The 21234-nt window shown below is 48.6% G+C and overlaps 1 protein-coding gene across 1 annotated transcript in view; it reads left to right on the top strand.

Moving 5' to 3' along the window:
- LOC144724079 (neuronal migration protein doublecortin-like) overlaps positions 1 to 15551 on the top strand; it is a 65279-nt gene extending 49728 nt beyond the window's left edge. The window contains exons 4-7 of the mRNA XM_078602945.1: positions 845 to 947; positions 5410 to 5520; positions 10541 to 10632; positions 13055 to 15551. Coding sequence (XP_078459071.1) covers positions 845 to 947; positions 5410 to 5520; positions 10541 to 10632; positions 13055 to 13090 — 342 coding nt within the window. The 3' untranslated portion in view covers positions 13091 to 15551. The remainder of the gene's footprint in view (positions 1 to 844; positions 948 to 5409; positions 5521 to 10540; positions 10633 to 13054) is intronic.
- The last annotated feature ends 5683 nt before the right edge of the window (positions 15552 to 21234 follow it).

Here is a 21234-nt window from a genome sequence, read left to right as displayed (position 1 = left end):
GGGATAAAAACATCCAAAAGATCGCAGCCCGGCAGCGAGAACGGGGACTTGGTTGGGTTTTTTTTTCTTTCCCCGCACCTGCAAATTCGGCTTCTTGCGAATTTTCTTGGCGACTCTTCGCTTCTCGAGGCATTTTCCGGTTTTGAATTGCACTGCGCCTTGATTTACAATGCGTGATTTCTTCCGCACGCTTCCCCCCCACCACCACCACCCCTCCCTCTCTCTCGAAATGATTTTGCCCCGACGAGCACCCTTTTGTGTGCGGAAGACGACGGTAATCGGCATGTTTTAGTCGTCTGGCCGAGAGATGCGTCCTGCTTGGATGCGCTTCGCTCGGCGAACTCTGCTTGGTGCTGCCCAAGTCTACGCAGAGCGGGGGGCGGGGGGCGGGGGCGGGGGGGGCACTCCTTTGGAAGAGATTTCCCAGAAAAGCGTAATCTCTTGGCAACACATCAAAGGCCATTTTTTATGGGTTCATTGCACTTACTCTGTCATTTCCCCAGATTTATAATGAATTGGCTAAGTTATTCGTGTTCCTTTAGAGAGCTATGGCCGGGGCTTTGCTTGCTTGCTTTTTGTTTAGTTAGACGTACAAAAAATAATACGCGTGGCGATGGTCTGAGAAGTCTGGTTTGCGCCGCCGCATCTGGAAGCCGTCTCGGGATTTACGGACACACGTGTCTCGGAATGCGGCGCACACGGTCGGCGCTTATTTTTGTTTCTTTGTCTCTTCTGTCACTCATCCCTGACCCCCCCCCATTCTCCTTCCACCCACCCGTGCCCCCCCACCCCTCACCACCACCACCACCTTGCCACCTTGCCTCTCCTCCCCGGATGACGACAGATCGCCTGCCTGCAGGACTTCTTCGGAGATGACGACGTTTTCATTGCCTGCGGGCCGGAGAAATTCCGCTACGCTCAAGATGACTTCATCCTGGATAGAGAAGGTACTTTGGGATCCATCACGAGGGGGCCCATCACGATAAAGTAAGTACAGTGGGGCCCATCACGATATAAGTAGTTTGAGGCCCATCACGAGCTTGTTCATTCTAGCAATCTGAATGATGATGGGAACTGCAGGATAAACTACAGCTGCTTGGCTGTCGGTGTGTGGCTGGGTGACGCAGTTTAACACGTCGGCTTTCGCGACCAATGTCATCCATAATACAGGTTTTTTTGGGGTTAGATCGCGTAAATATAAATGCGTCATTAAACCCGCCACTACCCGACACAGCCAATTAGTAAGGTTTGTCACGTGAACAAAACATGCCAATTCGTTAGTGATAGAGTACACCAGTGTGTTGGAGAGTTTCACCAGTAATTACAACCGACATCATCAGGCGGCAGCCAGATGATGCCAGTTGCGTCGGGTGGTGGCGGGTTTAACGACACATTTATATTCACGCGATCTAACCTAAACAAAAACAGTATTATGGGTGATGCAGATTGGTGGCTTATGACAGTGATCGCAACAAATCGCATGACTTTGGTCAATCTGCTGCTGGACAAAAGCCTCCACACACGATAGATGTCATGGGGTTGTTTAGTTACGCTTGACCACGCTGGTCGGTGTGGGTTGGTGAAGGGACGAGGGGGCCCAGGGCGGTTTCTGATATCACACCCACCACTGATGCCAGCCGTGGCCAAGGATCTGTTCTTCCCAGATGATTTGATGTTTTAATATTGCCTATTACATTGTTTGTTGTGGCTTGCTGGCCCGCGCCCCTCCCGGACATTTGTGAAATCTGAGCTTCACAGCTCATCGGATTTCGCCAGGATAAATTTTGACTTAAAACTTTCGTGACTACAGAAAATAATATTCTTGGTTCTCTCTTTCGCCTGATGAAGACCGCTTGTGTTGTGATCTAAAAAGTCGTGGGTTATTTGCTTTTATTATTTTCAATTTATTTTTATTTTATTTAAATATTTTTTTTATTTTGGGTTTTTTGCTTTTATTATTTTCAATTTATTATTTTAATTGTATTATTTTAAATTTGTATTTGAATTTATTGAATTTTTTTTATTTTTTATTTACGTGACATAATCGAAAGAACCAAGAATATGTTCTCCAGAATAGACAAAGATTCTGATCCTGATTGAACTCAGTTCGCTGGGTTTGCAGCGCACTCCAACGCTGGGCCCTGGTTTACAACAGTGGGCTCCGTGCCCTTTCTGGTCGCTTAGACTTGCCGGACGTCGTAGGCGGGGTGCTGCAACGCGGCTGGGAGGGTTGGCAGTGCCGAGTGCCACCCACTCGTAAGTAGTGGTGGGGTTTTCTCTGGGATCCTGAGATCTCTGGTTTCCTTCCGTAGGAAGCGAAACCCTCGTTAATGGAATTGGCCCAAAACGTTATAACGAGAGTGAGGTTGCCTGGGTTGCCGATTGTCACGATCATAAACATTTCACGAACCCATCTATAGCGTGCGGCATTGTAACAGTCTCCAACAGCAGCGTAACGGTAATAGTTTACGATCATATGAATTTGATGGAATTCCTAAATAAAAGTACAGTCATGCAGTCAGAGCAGAGCAATGTACATAATGGCATCCGGTGGGTATTGATGAAGCGAATCATTAGAACAATATTTATGCGTATTGTATTTACACATGGACACAAGGTGCCATTTGACCCACGGAGGTAGGAGTGAGCATCATTCATTCTGCCCGCCATCCCTCGGAAAGCTCCATAAAGATTTTCTTTTTTTCATAAAATGAAACGAATTCTATAAACACAGGAACAACGTAAAATTTTCCCCCTCCACCTTTGATTTCTGGAGTTTATTTTGGTTATGGTGCACAGGGCCCAGATTTACAGCCGGGCAGGCTGGCCAGCCCTGTGTGTTTGTTACGTTTTCAGGGGGCCGATCGTGTGTGTGTGCGAGCATGTGTGTGTGTGCGCGAGTGTGTCTGTGCGCGAGTGTGTGTGTGCGAGCATGTGTGTGTGCATGCGAGCGTGTGTGTGCTTGAGTGTGTGCGTGCGAGCGTACGTGTGTATGTGTGCGCGAGCATGTGTGTGCGAGCGAGTGTGTGCGTGCGAGCGTACGTGTGTGTGCATGTGCGTGCGAGCGTGTGTGTGTGTGCGCGAGTGTGTGTGTGCGAGCATGTGTGTGTGCGTGCAAGCGTACGTGTGTCTGTGCGCGAGCGTGTGTGTGCGCGAGTGTGTGTGTGCGAGCGTTTGTGTGCGTGTGAGTGTACGTGTGTGTGTGCGCGAGTGTGTGTGTGTGTGTGCGCGAGCGTGTGTGTGCGAGTGTGTGGGTGCGCTAGCTTGTGTGTGTGTGCGTGCACGAGTGTGTGCGCGCGAGTGTGCGTGCAAGCTTGTGTGTACGTGGAAGTGGGGGGGGTCTGCACAAAAGGGGCTTCTCAGTCGCTGCACCTAATTGGCAGGACAGCAAGGGCAGGTGCGTTCGCCACACAGTTAAAGAAAAACCCAGACGCAGAAACCGCAATGTCCCGCGCCGTGCCTTCGCCAGTGGGACCCCACGCTCCCTTGGCTGCCAGAAATGTTCACCAACGCTTCGGGTCGTAGCTTGCAAAACTTCTTTTTTTGTTGTTGAAATTCTTCTTCTAAATGTGTGTTTTCACTTGTAATCCAGAGGTCGACAGTTTGATTTGATCTCCCGGCTTGGCACTTGCTTAAATCCACCACCCCAGGCAACTAATTCTAGATTTGAAGCTTTAGATTTGAAGCTTTCGTGACTGCACTTGATACAGCTAATCTGGCTGTGACGGTCCCACCTGATGACGGAGACTTGTGTTGGCTCCGAAACGTCGTGATTTTTGTTTTTATTTTATTTTACTTTCTACGTGACTTTACCGAAAAAAAAACCTAAGAAGATGACCCCAGGCAACCTTCTGCGCACCCGGCAAATCAAATGTTAAAGAATCGGCCAAATTTCCCCCGTAGAGAGGCTCTCTGGAGCTCCGTCTGGTGGCAGCACCTTTCTACCAGCGGCGATGTGAGCAAGAAGTTGCAGGGCTGCAACTTTACCCTTTAAACGAATTCAGCTAAATTAGGTCGAGCGACTTCGCTGCCTCCATTTGGCTGGGATCGCTAACACGGTGGCCTTTTGACCCCGGCAGTCATGGCTGGAGGGGATTGTCTCCCAGCAGTAGATGATTTCTCTCTCATTAAACCACAGCATGCGGCCAACCCCCCTCCCGCCCCCCACTCTTGCCGCCCCCCACCGTCTCGGGTGCAGGGTTCAAACGTTCAAACGTGAGCGAGCAAAACCGAAATGTCTCGCCGCCCGTGCGCTCCGAGCAACGTGCGCGACTTCACGAGACTTGTACACATTGCACGATGGGCACGCTACGTTTCTTCATAGTACTGCATTACGGCGGCGTGAAATATGATTGATTCGCATGAAGATTATTTTAATGGTGTTATGAGAATGATGACATTTTTAACCGTGATCAGGAATTAAACGCTGGCTCTTTTGGTGATAGCTTCGTAGGCTAACCACTGCACCACTGCTCCTTCCTGCAGTGGATTATGGGTAAAACTATAAACAGATAATTTCTCCAGTGAATTTAGATTTTTTAAACAATATTGCCGTTTGCAGTCATTGGTTGGAATCAATCAATGACCTGCTGTTGTGGGTCACATGAGCCACTCACACTGACATAGCTGATAAATCTCGCAGTGCTGTTTATCATCACAAGCTTGACTTAGCTGATGAGAGACACGTGGTCAAAACCTGCCCAGAGTTTCCCTGCCGAAACAAATGCCGCCGGATAGCGTAAGCCTGGAAGTGCCATAAGCTGATGGGCTAAAAAATATATTTAGGGCTTTAATGGGGGATTTTGATTTAATTCCACTCAGTTGTACCTTCTAATCCGGCAGCTCTACGTGATCGGCGCTCCGAAGAGATGGGAGCTCCGGTTGGTGCGAGCCCAGGCCGGATTGTTGTGCCGGGGCTTTTGTTGGCAATGTTGTGCAAGAGGTCCCGCGCAAGAGAGGCGCGCCGTTGGTGCTGTGAATCCGGGTCCGTAGCGGTCGGCGTGCGCAACTTGGTCACTCGCAACTTGGTCACTAGCAACTTGGTCACTCGCAAACTGAATCCATTGTCGATGGGTGTCTCTGCAACCGGTCGTGAGCAAATTGTGTGACCGGTTGCTTTTACGGTAGAGAGAAGAAACCCTCACCGCTGACGAGCGTCGATCTGCTCGGCGATTATTTAAGGACGCATTTCGTCACCCGCAGCATAAAGTAAAAACGAGCCATTTAATTTCCTCATCGTGGCGCGGCGTGGCTACCGGGCTCAGATGTGAACAAAAGCAGCCGCGGGGACGATGATCGAGATTCGCGGCCAATTTCGCGAGCGATTCGGTTAGCCGCAAGCAAGCCCGACGGCTCGCGCGAGGAGCCGGCGTAACTGCTCGGGATGTCCCGTCCCGGCTCGTGTTTCAGCAGACTGCCGCGGCCTCAAATCGACCGCCGGGAAGGGGGGACCACCGTCTGTGCCTCGCCGCAGCGGAGCCAAGAGCCCGTCCATCCGGAGCAAGTCGCCTGGCGGATCAGGTGCGCGTTCTCTCTGTCTCTCTCTCTCTCTCCGCTCGTGCGTTCCCCCACGCCGGTTTTAAAGCAACGCGTTATTTCGTGTTACACTGTGCGGCCAATAAATAAGTGAGCGTGAAGAGAGAGGGGGGATCTGGCACCGTCGGTTGGCAGAGGACGATGGAAGTTTTTTTTTTCGTCTGAGTGGCTCCCAAGAGAGGACTGTGGTTTGAAGTGGAACTTCGAGGGGGTAAAGGCAGTGTTGTAGTTGCACGTGCGGTTTGCATCATCTTCATGTCTGAAACACGTGGCAGTACATATAAGTATAATAATAGGGTTTTTCCCCTTTTTTTGGCAACAAAACTGAAACCTTTCTACAAGGAATCATGTCGGAGCCTCGTCTCAATTATCAGAGTGTGTTTTTTGTTTGCATTTTGACCACAGGCATTGTGATTAATGCACACATGATTCATTGTAAAAAGGTTTCAGTTTTGTTGCCAGAAAAAAGGGGAAAACCCCTATTATTATATTGTGGTACTGGCAAAGGAGGTCTAATGATGTAGATGCTCACCCCGAGCCCTCTTTACTTTGATACTGCGTTGTTTTTGTGCTGTACGCATTTTGGCGTCCACTGGTATAGCACCAATTGAGACGAGGCTCAAAAGAAAGCCGTTTCTGGTGTGTACCAATCAGTTTCAAGGACAATGCATTTATTATCAGAGTGTGTTTTTTGTTTGCATTTTGACCACAAGTATTGTGGTTAATGCAGACATGATTCCTTGTAAAAGTGTTTCAGTTTTGTTGCCAGAAAAAAGGGGAAAAACCCTATTATTATATTTTGGTACTGGCAAAGGAGGTCGAATGATGCATGTAAGTATGTCGAACTTATTTCGCACCGTACGTAGCCAACCATGCTAATCGGAGGTGCGGGGGATGTACTACCCATGTTTTGCACACATGCCAGAGCATATTCAGTCAGATATGAACCTAATTGTGTGACGTTGGTAGGTGTCTTTCTCCCAGTGTTTTTCCTCCTGTGTATTTGGCATCATCGCACTAGAGAACCAAGATTCCATTTGGAACTCTCGCGGAGCAGTGAGTCGCCCCATGTTAAACATGCAGCCATTGTAAGAAGATATAACAGAACTGCTGTTGAAACTACCCAGTTAGATACACAAACTGGGGGTAGAATGATACATCGATTGATACGATTGAAATCAACTCTTGAGCTTCTGATTAGCGCATGTTTGTTGAACTTCTTTTGCACCAGCTTTGCTACGTGTGAAAGAAGTTCAACATACATTTCGATTTAAAGCTTTCGTGACTGCAGGGATTCATCTTCTTGGTTCTTTCGGTAAAGTCACGTAGAAGGAAAATAATAAAATAATAAAAATAAAACATAATAAAATAATTCTCACGACGTTTCGGCCACAACGCAAGCAGCCGTCCTCAGGTGAAGAAACAGGTCTGTCTGGGGCGTGTCATTCAGACGCTGTCTTCTCGACAGACCTGTTTCTTCACCTGAGGACGGCTGCTTGCGTTGTGGCCGAAACGTCGTGAGAATTATTTTATTATGTTTTATTTTTATTATTTTATTATTTTCCTTCTACGTGACTTTACCGAAAGAACCAAGAAGGTTCAACATACATATTCATCGATCATATCGCTTGAGAAGCGGTGGTTATTCGTTCTAAGCATTTGCTCAATTTCTCCGCTACAGAGGCATTTCTATTCCTTGCTACATTGACAAAATCATTTATTCTTGAATCTCATTGCAACGGTTCATCAAAGCAACTCCGGGGTAGAGGCAGGAGGATATCTATCATTGCACCCTCAACATAAACCACCGCGTTGTTATTATTATTTAATAATAATAATATTACAATGTTGAGCGGTCCATCATGAGCAACCGAACCTCGCCTTTGAAATGGGCCACCGACTTGCACAGCAGCAGGGCTGAATCACCGCGTCCTCCAGACGATCAAATATCAGAAAGGAATGGCGGGGTACGGTGCTGGTTGGAGAATGGTGGCGGCGGCGGCGATCGGGGTATAAGACCGCATGGAGAGAAGTCGGGTTGTGTGTGCTGGGGGAGGGGGTAGGGAGGGGGGGGGGGTTGTGTCAGACGAGGAGGAGGGAGAGGTCATAACGGGGGCCCAGAAACCGAGCCAGACAGCTGTGCGCCACGCGCGGCGTTAAATGGGTCGGAAAACAATAGGGGATGACTCCAGGTGGTCGCGTAATGCTCCGCGAGGGAGAGAGAGGGGTGTGGAGTGGGGGGAGATTGAGGAGAGAGAATATCGGACGGACGCGGTGATCGGCGGGGAATAAATGGAAGGAGAAAATCCGGAGGGGGGGGGGGAACGGTGGTTGTGGGAGCTGCGGCCGCATCGGAGCGGCTCGGAGCCCACGTGACCCCGTCGCGATCGCCGGCCCCCCTCAATTGATATGAACGCCTCCTCTCTTGGAAGTTAAATCCCTCGCACGCTTTACCTTTCAACTTGCGAATGCACGAAGCCATCAAACGCGGTGCTATTAATCTCGTCACGCGTTTTATGCGCTTTCGTTTTACATTCTTGACATTTAATCTTTGGCTTGCATGATGTCCCTTTTTATATTTATTTATTCATTTCTCCGGGCGTTTTTTTTTTGTTACATCAAATCGGCCGCGTCTCTTTTACGTTCATTCTTGCCTCCGTGCGAAACCTCATTCCTCCAATTTTGATCAAACGCGTACAAAAAAAAGAATGTGCGCGTTAGATTCTCACAGAAATAAAATCATTCCTGTGATTTATTCTGGTCGTAGTCGGCGTCCCCGCGTCGCCATGAAGCTGCAGGTGCCTCTGCAGAGGCCTACGCCGTCCAGACAAGAAAACATACCCATTCCCAGCTGGGACCAGCGCACAACAGCCCCACGCGGTCCATTTAGCCGATGAACGGAGGGCGGTGAGCACAGGGCGGGAGGTGTCCCCGGACACCCAAAACAATTTTCGACGTTGCCAAAAGAAGGATAGCGTCAACATCTTGGACGAGAACCACGGTCAATTTCGAGTCTGCTACTTTTCTCCCCTTTCGACTGTGCTCGTTGACAGAATCTTGAATTTCGATGTAAAGCTTCTTTCGTGACTGCAGCAGGGATTCATCTTCTTGGTTCCTTCGGTAAAGTCACGTAGAAGGGAAATACTATTGTATTATTTCCCTTCTTTCGGTAAAGTCACGTAGAAGGGAAATACTATTGTATTATTTCCCTTCTTTCGGTAAAGTCACGTAGAAGGGAAATATTATTTTATTATTTCCCTTCTACGTGACTTTACCGAAAGAACCAAGAAGAATCTTGAATCACAGATGTGGCGCGCAATCGTCCCTCAGCTCGGTACCGCGTGAACAGCCAGCAGTTGCGTGCGTGTAATGCATGCTATAGAACCACGAAACTTCTCTTGGTAACCAAGCACATCAATGCATGTAATCGGATTCGTTCTGTTTTTTCTCTTAGAGTGAACGGAGTCTGCGTGCGCTACGAACGATAAATTACTATTTATAATCTAAGGCGTCACCGCTGGGAACCGTTCACGCGCAGGCCACCACCGCCAACTTCCAAAATGCGTCTGCCACTGGCACCGAGTGAAACGATCCACACCGCTTCCCCATACCCCCCCCCCTCCCTCTCCCCCGAAGCCGACGCTTCGTGCGATGAAAATAATGACGGTGGTGGTGACGACGACGATTCGCAGACACGGAATCTAAACTGCGGTCGAGAAGGACATAAATAATTATTTGTTCAGAGTCGCCCTGCCCGCCGATCCCCTGGATCTGTTTTCATTAAGTGGCACTGTCGCGCGTCAACTCTGCTCCGCTGCCTTACGGCGGACGCGCGCGCGGACGGGCACTGTCTCCGGTATTTAAAATTGCATTTCGCCACCGCCCACTCATTTGCTTCTATTAGAGGCAGCGACACTCGTAATTAGCGCCGTCGTGGGAGGAGGGTAACAGCAACGAGGGGAGCGGCGAGAGGGGGGGGGGGTCAGAAGACCTCGTCTGTAATGGAACCTAATCATCTTAACACTCCCTCCTAGGCCCGATTAATGTAGAATTTTGTTTTTACTTACGCAACGCACGTACTGAATTAGCGAGTGTAAAGCATCGATCTTTTTTTTTTCGATGTGTGTATTATATACAATCGGCCAGCCACCAGAGGCCACTACGTGCACCAGTGTTTAAAAAATAGGTATATCGTCGAAACAGTTCGCGACCCTGAATCACGACGATTCGTCGCATCGCGAAGGGGGTCCGTTCGTTCCGCCCTTACTGTCAATATTCACCGCCCCCCCTTACCAATCATATCCCCACCCACGTCCCATGTCCACCCCGTGGTATTCCCCATCCGCTGCAAGCCTCCGTATCCTGCCTTTTGCGATGCAGCTCATCTGCATCGCAAAATGCAGTGGGACGGGGATATGGAGGGGAATTAAACGGAGGCAGAGCGCGGTTAAATTTTGACTTAAAACTTTCGTGACTGCAGGAATTCATATTCTTGGTTATTTCGGTACAGTCACGTAGATAGAAAACAAACAACAAATCTACAATAAAAATGAAAAATAAAAAAATGTTAAATTAAAAAATCAATATTTTCTATTTCTAATTTTTATTTTACCTAAAGAACCAAGGCAGAGAGGCGTAAAAATATCAATTGCTGACGTTGGGACAAGCAGCGACCCACGGACGCGCAGTGGGTTCCTGGGAGGCTCAACCAGGATTCATGGTTGAGCTGGCAGCCCCTTCCCAGCGCCAGTCGAGTCACAGGGAGGTCCACCGACGACCACAGGCCACCGTCCTAACAACCCCACAGGAAGCTTGTTGGCTGCGTAACAATGTTCGGCGACGCGTTGATCATTTCCAGAAGCGAGAGGAGGAGTGGGGGGTTCCCCGTCGCAGCCGACGTTGCCTCCCGCGCGCGGTCCTGACTTGCGCTCCCACGCCGTGTGTCGCCCCCGTGTGTCGCCCGCGTTTCACCCGAAAATCGCCCGCGTGTCGCCCGCGTGTGCAGTGAACGGCGGCAGCGGCAGCCAGCTGTCGACGCCGCGCTCGGCGCCGTCTCCCAGCTCCCCCTCCAGCCCGTCCAGCCTCCGGCGCAACAAGGTCAGAGCACCCGACCCCCGACCCCCCCTCACCCTCAACCCCCACCCTCGCATCGTAAGGTGTCCTCGGAGAAGGAATAAACCGCTGTAGTTGGCTGGAGTTGGCACAGTTGAAAGGTCAAAAGCCACGGTGGATTCAGCCTCAAACGAGAGCGGGGCCTTGCTCGTCTCATTCTTATGGTGGGGGAGCTTGGGCAGGACACGTCACTCGGAGCCATGATGGCAAATGGTCAAGAATCATGACGGAGTGGCAGCAAAGGAATGGAACGCGTCTGGGAGCACGTCCATCCGAAGAGATGGGTGCAAGGTGGCTTTATTGCATCAAAGAATTGTGAGAGATTGTCGCGGGTTGCGGAGGCTTTCATCCAAGCGGTGGATTGACCATGGCAAATGATGATGGTGGGGGGATGAGTCAGCCACTGCAGACTTCCCTTAATATGGTATTAGTTGTATTCACCCCCAACAAGATGAAGGGCTAATTTAACACCTGACCAAGACTTGAACTTGTGACCTAATTGTGAGCAGCCATGCTTTAACCACCGTGCCACCTGGCGGGTCGGACCAGCCCGTCATTCATCACCGTGTAAGGAGGTCACGTTGAGAAAATAAATCTCTTATGAAACGATACGAACGAATGATGCACGTGGTAGATACAAAGGGAAGGTGGTGGGGCAAATATTCCGAGTAAATCAAACGAGCGGAAATTCGCTGCGAACCCTCTCGGCTCTTGTTCCTCGCGGGATACGTCGGCAGTCGTCGCGCCAAATACTCATTCTGCGCCGTGAACCCCCGTGGAGGAGGTATGCATGCACTGTACGCGGAGGCGTGCAGGCAAAATACGAACACGTGCCAGCGAGGCTGTACGTCTCTCGCTTCAACATCTGGCAGCCGCAGAGCAACTGGGCTCTCGAGCCTGGTCTGCACGGGACGAAATTATTGTCAAGAGTTTTTTTTTATCGCACATATTTAATCGTGGCCGGTGGCACGGCCTAGCGGAAGCGCGCGCGCCGATCGTTGGGCCCATGCCTGCGTTGAACCTTTGGTCCATGGGAGGGAATCATTCTGTGAATCCTTGAGCCGGTGCGGACTGTCACCCTCGTTCAAAGTGAGCAAAGATTTTCCCCGTGGAGTTGGCCAAACATCCCAACATAGGGCCACGGAGTTTGGGAAATTGTTCCGCGCCGGTTGTGGCTACCCCCTTCCCGCTTGCCTGTGGCTACCCGTGACTCCGTGCGAAAACTGTGCTCGTTACAATTTCTACAGCAGCGTTTTGAGATGCAATTTGAGTAAGTGACGATGCTATATGAAGTATAAAAAATGTTATCGGTGGCGAGATGTTTACTTCCTCACCTGGTATCCAGGAGGTTGTGGGTTCCATCCCGACCCTGACGCTTGCATACTTTAGGAGTTTGCGTGGCGTCTCTCTCCCCGTTGTCGCGTGGATTTTCCTCCAGGCCCTCCGGGGTTTTCCCTCCACATTTAGAAACCTGCGTTGAGAGTATTTGGCTGCTATAAATGTCCACATGATAAGCCACTTCGTTGAGCTATCATTAGTGGCCAAACAGCTTCGGAAAAATAGCTGTATAGCTCAGTGCGCCATACCTGGAAAAATCATGTCACACGGGTTGATACGCGGCGAAAGTTGGTAGCTCAAAGCGCGATATCACGCGTACAAACTCGGCGGCACGTTACAAATTTCGCGCCCCTCTCGCATCACAACAATTGCATCCCCTGGCTTATTCGTCAGCGCCCTTTTCAATGAGGTGTCCTTTTTGTTTGTTTGTTTGCAAGAGAATTGGGAGCACGCAAACTTAGGCGTGCCGTTAGAACGACGTCACCTACTCTGCGAATGGAGGCGGAGGAGGACCGTCTCGCTCACTCGCCCGCCCCGCGCCCTCATTGCACCGTGGGTGTCCCCGCTGCCCGCGTGGTTTGGGCTGCTCGTAAACCCAGCCTGTCGGGCCCCCCGCGTCCGATCGCACGCCGCTCTATTTGGCCATCGGCGTTTTTAATTGCGCGCGCAACAAAAGAGCCGATTTGGTGAGTGTCAACGCACGTTGACAGACGACCCACAGATGGCACGCTTGAGACTGAGATGTGCCAAAGAGCACGTGCCAAACTCGTGCTCTCATGAGCGATCTTGGAAACGCGGTGCATAAACTGTCGTGATTTTGTCGACTGACTGAAGTAAAAAAAAAAACTTTGTCAAGCAAATTTTTTTCGTCACCAATTAACAAACTTAACAGAGCTAGAACCGTCAATCACGCGATGGCAAGCACACTGCCCCCTGCACCGGCGATCCACAGGGCCATTTCCCTAACATCCACCAAGCCTCCGGAGAGGCCACTTGAGAGGCTGAATAACCTCGATAGCCACACAGATGCAGCGGAGCTAATTGTTGCCGTGTGTTCCTTTGTCCGCAGGATCTGTACCTGCCCCTGGCTCTGGATGAGAAGTGAGGCAGAGTCGGAACCACAAAACAAGAGCAGGGGCAGGAGGAGGATGGGGGCGATGGTTTAGACGGTGACGTTCATTTGGACTTTTGTGGCCATTCAATTTGCTGGCCATAAACCACCGTGACCCGGGCCTGCTCATCTCATTTCTCATCGCATCATCCGTCCGTCCATTCCGTTACCCGTCGTGTACTTCGCCGTTAAAAAAAAAAAAACATTCATCATAATGAGAATAATAATAGTCTGCACATTCGCATATAACATAGATGTAATTCCGGTCGACGTTTATTTGGCTAGGAGCTGAAAAACGCAAGTCGTGCTTTCGTCAGCCTTTTCGGATATGAAACAACCACGAGACGGCTGTAATGTCAGTGATCTAAGTGCAGAGTGAAAAGGATGTGCATTGTGTATCGATCGATGATTTTTTTTTTGCTTTTTTAACGTAGATTTAATGATTTTGCGACATTTTTTAAAATGGGCACTCACTTGATTTTATTTCTCCTTGCATAACTACAACTATATATATAGTTACACGTAACTGTATGTATTAACTGATGTTTGGCTTGCGATGATTCACCTGATTCCACTGCCATCACCAAAGCATTGTAAAGATGTGCAGAAGCAAGGTGTTGAACAGGGTGTCAGGGGTCAGCCATAAGAATTAAACTTGCTTTAAGTGTTGTGCTCACTCTCTCTGAAACTCACGTAACCCCCCCGCCCCCGCCCCAGTCTCTCTGTCTCCCACACCTCCGTACACACGCACCACCTCTCCTAATAAGCGCCCGTGTCTTTCATGCCCAAGTTTGCTTTCCAACCGCAGTTGATGAAAACCCACTGCCACTGAGTTGCCCAAGCCACATGGCGCTCTGCGCGTGTGACCTTGGGAAAACGCTGTTCGTTTGTGGATGAGCCCCTTAAAGTATTTCCCTTGAAAGATCAAATGCCACTTAAGTGCTGCCCACGTCACACCGGTGCACTCTGGGATTTTTTAATTTTAGATGAGAACGGCCCCGAAGTTGTGTACGAGATTACGGCGGATCGACGTCTCTTCTCGAAATCTTTTCAGAAACAACGCAACTCTGGGCTTCTTCACGCGTGATGCGTTGGAATATTACGGTTTCCGACGAGGTGAAATTTAATCATGAACGTGTCGATTTTATAACGGTACACTTGCGTGGTGAGCTTAAAACTAACATCCTTTTATGCTTTACATTTTCTAACGTTGAACATTTTTCTATTGTTTCTACTTTATTTAATGTCGTCCTTTGTACTTTTTTTCTAAGGTGGGGGAAATAGAGATTATTTTGTATAAATATTAGCACCTTGACCGTCGAGTGGATGATCGTCTTGAGTCAACGTCACAACTATAACTCTGCACATTTCTAGGCTGACATTGCTAATAAACGCTACTTTAACTACGGCAATCGGAGTAGTTGTAATACAAACAGAACCACTTGGAATGGGACTTAGAACGCCCGAGCTAGATCATGTCACGGTTTTAACAGCTGCACGTTGTAATCCACTCGAAAGTTTCGTGCGGTGATTTTTAACGAACGTGGGCGCTGGGAAATTTAGAAAAAAAATATTGTACAGTCTGTTCTCCTGTAACGCGGTAGATGCGTTCCTGAAGAACAACGCGTTACGGGGAAAAAATTAAATCGCGTTATAATAAATAATATATAATATAGGGTAAAGCACAGTCCGCGATAACACGGTGAGATGCGTAACGCAAGCTGAACAAAGACCGAGGTGCGTGGGTAGCATCTAGAAGCATCCAGCAGTATCCCGATGCCTTGTGCGACGCTACGCCGAGGCAGCCGTACTACCGCTTGCTCCGACTCGCGCGACGTAGTTCCGTTCACTCGATCGCGCTATTTCCAATTGGCGCTGTGAAAACACTCGTGAATGGGAGAACAGACTGAATTGCGTTCGGGTGAATGGTGCACTCGCTCACCCTCCCCAAGCACAGTTCTATCAGGAGCGACTGCCGGGCAACAAAGAGCCCAGAGACGATTTCTCTTCTTTTTTTCTTCAGTGCATTGGACAAAACCTCCCCTCCTCATTTCCCAGAATTGTAAAAGTGTCTCTACCCCCCTTCAAAGTCCTCCCACTTCCCCCCTTGCCCTCTCTTTTGTTTTTCCTTCGATTTAGTTTCTCTCTCTCTCTCCCTACAATGTTGGCTGATGTTATTGCTTCTGCAGCCAGAGGTGGGATTTGACTATTTTTTTGGTCAGGCTCTGCTTGGAATGTGCATGTGTGTGCAGGATGTGTTACTCTTGTGCAGTGTTTTTATTTCTTTTAAATGAAAAACTTAGGGGGGGGTGGGTGGGGGACGTTTTTTTAATTTTATGATTTCCTTTGCCGTTTCTCATATGGGTAATTGTTTGTTTTTTCCCGCTTCCAGTATCTCGCTGTTAGTGTTAGGAATATTTAACATGATGGTAAATAAAGAAAGCCTTTCGTTGTATCACATTGTGGAGTGTTTTGTTACTTGAAAAAAAGGCTTAATCGGTGGTAAAAAAAAACGGTCATTCGGTGAACAATAATAAAACTCTAAGGCTTTTAACAAATACAGGCAGAGACCTCGGTTAGCGATCAAGATGCCTTCCTGAAGAAACGAGCGCTAACCAAATCAGAGCTAAGAGGGTTCGTTATACCATTGTAGACTACATGGGGATGTGTTGCCGACAACGTTATTTCTTACATACGAACAATATATGATAGGCTCTATTGGAGTATCGATAAACACGCTAACAATACTGTACTGCTAATACTGAGTGGAGTATGAAGACCATTTTGTGTAAGGGTTCCCAGCTCCTCCTTCGCATGCTCAGCCAATTCCTTCATTTAGAGTTTTGTATGTACGGATGTTGAACTTTTTTCACACCATACGTAGCCAACGATGGTAATCAGAGGTGTGGGCGGAGGACAACGAAACACAAAATGCAGTTTCTGCACAAATTAGTTCGTCAATCTCGAGGATGTTTTAAAAGTGCACAACTCCGGTGGCTTCCTTATACTCGGAAGGGAAGAGCGTTCCAGACGGCCGCAGAAGCGCAGCAGAAAGCGGTGGCCGCGCTTTCAGATGCGCTTCAGCGGCCGTCTGGAACGCTCTTGCTTCCGATATTCGGAACCCCACGTGCCCACGTGCCCACGCCGGCGACGTTGTGGCGAGGTGCACTCGTTGCGTACCAACGTTCATCCGACAAAGTCCCATCACAAGGGAGAAACACAGACAAAAATATAATTGTTTTTGTTGCCCGCATTGAAACGGCTGTACGCTGTATGGACCTTGAAACTCAATTTCCCTGCACAAGAATACGGGTGGGTTAAACCGTGTGGGTTGACACGGTTTGCTGTTGTTGGTGTTGTTTGCTCGACCCGACAACCCCTTGGTCTAGCGCCATCTAGCGACTTTTCTGAGCGCCCGTATGGCGACTCACGCCGCTGTTGGTGTTCTATCTACAAAATGTGTTTTAATTCCGCATCCTCCCTCACATCTTCCATTGCGACATCCTGACATTCTAGAATCGACGGTATCGGACACACTCGGACTCATCGGAGTGGCGACTCCTCTATCTCTCTCTTTGATTTTTTTTCAGGAGCTGCCAAATCCACTTTTGAGCCGGAGTGGAGAGATTTTCGCCGTCAGATGGCGACACGAGTTTCCCGCGTGCCTCTACGGCAGATTTCGCGGTGGATTTTTTTTAACCATTCACAAAGTTGCGTTGTTAACAAACAAACATCTGTCGCGTTGTTAACAAACAAAAAATACAATCCGGCTTGGATTGGTAAAATGTCGGCCCGCGACGCTCTTGCGGGAAGCCACGGTTTTTTTTGTGCGTGAACGTTGTCGCACGCGTGTGGGATTGTCTCACGATCAGTGCCGGAGTAAGCTAAGTAGCATATTATGATAATAGGGGTTTCCCCTTTCTGGCAACAAATCAGGTGTTAAGATGTTAAAACATCAACCTGAAACCTTTGCAAGGAATCATATCTGCATTTACCACATAAACTTGTGGTGAACATGCGAACAAAAAAGCATGCTCTGACAGAATGTGCATTGTCTTTGAAACTGATTGGTCCACACCAGAGACAGCTTTCTTTAGAGCCTCGTCTCAAACGGTGTTAGACCAGAGGACGCCAAAAGGCGAACAGCACAAAGACAATGCACTATCAGAGCAATGAGAGCTCGGGGTTGAGCAGCTACATCACGAGACCTCCTTTGCCAGCATTAAATGATGATAATATGGTTTTCCCCTTTCTTGCAAATGTTTCAGTTTGGTGTTTTAACATCTTAACACCTGTTTTATTGCCAGAAAGGGGAAACCCCTATTATCATAATTTAATACTGGCAAAGGAAGTTTTAATGACTTTCATCCTGTAGCATCTGTTATAAAGGGGCCCTAAAATAAAAACACGTAAATATTATAACACGCACATTTTTAACTTGCATAGTAAAATAATTGTATGTTTTCAATTTCTATACAGCATAGATAATACGACAAATCGCTAACCTTAAACACTCAGTCGTTCATAAAAGTTCAAGGCAGTATAGTACTATAGAAATAGAGCAAGTGCAGAACCACTGAACCGGAATTGATAGCTTGAAAGCATCTAGCGCGGGGCCTTTGAAAGTGCGGGGCCCGTAGCATGTGTAGCTACTACATGTGTAGCTACTACACGTGTTGTAGCTACTACATGTGTAGCTACTACACGTGTTGTAGCTACTACACGTGTTGTAGCTACTACACGTGTTGTAGCTACTACACGTGTTGTAGCTACACATGTAGTAGCTACTACACGTGTTGTAGCTACTACACGTGTTGTAGCTACACATGTAGTAGCTACTACACGTGTTGTAGCTACACGTGTAGTAGCTACAACACGTGTAGTAGCTACTACACGTGGTGTAGCTACTTGTGCTACTAGGGTCATCCGGCACTGGTGACGATCCCTAAAGTGGTTCCGTTGTGGGGACTCGATCGTGCGGTTTATGCCGATGGCCAATTTGTGAACGATAACCCTCCACCACCCGGCAGTGGCCAGGCAAATCAAGGGAGTACGTCGTGGGAAAATATGTAACTCGATTCGTCTTAGGATTTTTCTTTTTGTATTCTTGGGTCTTTCGGTAAAGTCACGTAGATAGGTTCAAAGAAAATAATAAAAATAAAACACAATAAAATCAAATTCTCACGACGTTTCGGCCACAACGAAAGCAGCCGTCCTGCTGCACCAAGAAGATGAATCCCTGCAGTCACGAAAGCTTTAAATCGAAATCTACCTACGTCACTTTACCGAAAGACCCAAAGAATATGAATTCCTGCAGTCACGAAAGCTTTAAGTCAACATTTTTTCTTCAGCAAACCGATGGAGGATGATGAGAAATGTTGAAGAGCAAGCGAAACACGTCTTGGCATTTGATGATGCTACTCTTCGTGTGAATCTGTCGGGCAGTGCACGTGTATCTGAATGCGCGTGTGCATGTACAGGTGTGGGTTGCTTTGTCAATCCTCTTGCTGGATGCGCGACCTCCACACGCCACTCGGGTCGTGGGGGCTTTGTGACCACGATGCCTACACAACCGGTGTTGTTGTCTCGGCTGCTATCTACTGCTGCTGCAGTGCTGATGCTGCTTCTTCTGCAGCGCTGTTGCTGCTGCTGCTGCTGCTACTGCAGGGCTACTGCTGCTGCTACTGCTGCAAGGCTGCTGAAGCAGGGCTACTTATGCTGCTGCTACTGCTGCTACTGTTGCTGCTACTGCTGCAAGGCTGCTGAAGCAGGGCTACTGCTGCTGCTACTGCTGCAAGGCTACTGCTGCTGCTACTGCTACAAGGCTGCTGCTGTTGCAGGGCCGCTCCATCACCAGTAGAGGGCAGCGCTGCTAAATCCATTGTCCTGCAACGACGGACCCAGCGTCCGATGCTCACCACGTTCACCAGCCCGCACTGACCCAACATGGTGAAGTATGGTCACCCCCCCCCTCTCCACAAGCGATACCGCATGGGGAGACATTCATCCAGCAGTGGATTCACAAAGGGTCTGAAAATAAAAGGCAAAAAAGAGCCATTGGTGACGGTGCAACAAGACGCACCTCCGTAGCATTCACTCTGATATGGGGCCGTCCATAAATGACGTCACGCACCTGGGGGGGGGGGGTGAGAAATGTGACGTCACATCAAAATGCGCAACTTTAAATAAATATAGACAACACGTTCTACTTAATTAAATATACTTTGTAATACATGTTTTCTTCTACTACATCAGAGTGCAGCGCCACATTAAATACGCACTACAATGACAATAGTTTAAAGCGATTTGAAGCATGTTTTATTTTTTTGGAGGTGGGGGGGGGGCAGAGCTTTGTGACGTCATATTTGAGGGAGGGTCTGAATTTTTGTGACGCCGCGTGACGAAGGGGGGGGGGTCAAAAATCGTCCAAAATCGCGTGACGTCATTTATGGACGGCCCCTAATTAGACCGGTTTGTTGGGTTAGAAGTGTCTCCTGTGGCGCAAGAACGCTTACAATCAAGAGCTGACGCGTGTGCCCACGTGACGTAGTTCTTCTTCTCGCTTTGGGACGGGTTGTATCAATCATCGGGCACGTGCGGCGTGTAACAACTCAATTGGAACGATAACGGATTGGTAAAGCACGTGGTGGGCGTCGACGACTGGCGTGTTGGGGAAGCCCTGGGCTCGATGGTAGCGCGGACAACGACGCTGCGCGGCTCGTGACATAAGTTGGGAAGTGCTCGAAGTTACGCGAATTTTGTAAAAACGCGTCTGGACCATGGGTTCGTGTGGTTTGAGAATACTGCAATCCGCTCACGTGCCCTAAACTCCGAGTTATTTTAACAGTTACCAACAACGACCGATTGCTGCTACTCAAGTGGTGGCGGCGGCGAAGTCAGCGCGGGGCTTGTGCCAGGTTAGGTGCCGCTTGAGGCCACGTGAAGTTGTCGAAGGCTCGCGGCCTGGCAGGAGGGTCACGGGACGGACCCAGGTGCCGTCGGTTGACCGAGACGTCTACCGCTCACAAACGCAGTCCCACAGCAGCCTATAGCACCCGTTGTATGCATGGTGGTGATCAACTCATCCAAACACTTCTGCAGTTCTCAGCTCTGCCGAGCTTCCCGAATGTGAAGTGATCGGACGCATTACCCCGAGATTTGGTTATTTCGGAGATTTTTAGCAAGTGCTGGTGGAAAACCTTGCAAATCCAGGAAACACAAAGTGACGTATGGTTGATGGGCATAAATATAATGTTATTCTTATATCCTACTTGATTAAACACGACCCGTGTCTGTTTATTATGGAATTCTCATTTGCAGCCTCTTCATCAGCCGCGTGTACTCAAGGGCGAGGTGTTGCTGTGCCCCTCGACGTTACAATTGGCTGGTGGCCAGAGCTTCGTTAAGGTTTAATGAGAAACAAGATATGCACAGAGTCGTACACAGCGGCTTAGCAGCAGTGACGGGCCAAGCGAATACAGTCAGTAAACATCGGTGGTGGCGCTAAGGCGTTAAGCAAAGACTGAGGGCCCAATATGGCCCAGGGGGTCCCGAGGAATTCACGAAAATTCGGGAGTGAACCGAACATCACCTCATATCATAATCAACATCAAAATAGAATTCACTTTTTTTTTTTACAAATTAACCTTTCATCTGTATATTTATCTCGTCTAACTACAAATTTCTCTCTTGTTTGCATCTCTCATCTCGCCACGTCTCTATCTCATGTCTATATATATTCTGTAACTTCTTCTTGGTTCTTTCGGTAAAGTCACGTAGAAGGGAAGTAATAAAATAATAAAAATAAAACATAATAAAACAATTCTCACGACGTTTCGGCCACAACGCAAGCAGCCGTCCTCAGGCGAAGAATGAGAACATTATCAAGCTAGGAGCTTATGTAGGTGTAGCGAGGAGGAGCGCCTTAACAAAAGAATGTGCATATGAAGACACCAAAACCAACAACATCATTTCTGCTTCAACCGCATTAATTGATCAGACCAAACAGTTCTCGTTGAAACCTTCTGCAGCTAGGCCACCAAGATTGTACGGCTTGCCAAAGATACATAAAGAAGATACACCTCTTCGTCCCATTGTCTCTACTATCAACTCCCCCACTTACAAACTGGCTCGTTTTT

The sequence above is a fragment of the Lampetra planeri genome, chromosome 19 (genome assembly GCF_965212315.1).
Source record: "Lampetra planeri chromosome 19, kcLamPlan1.2.h2, whole genome shotgun sequence".
NCBI classification, from domain to species: domain Eukaryota; kingdom Metazoa; phylum Chordata; class Hyperoartia; order Petromyzontiformes; family Petromyzontidae; genus Lampetra; species Lampetra planeri.
This window is presented reverse-complemented; position numbering and strand designations above follow the sequence as displayed.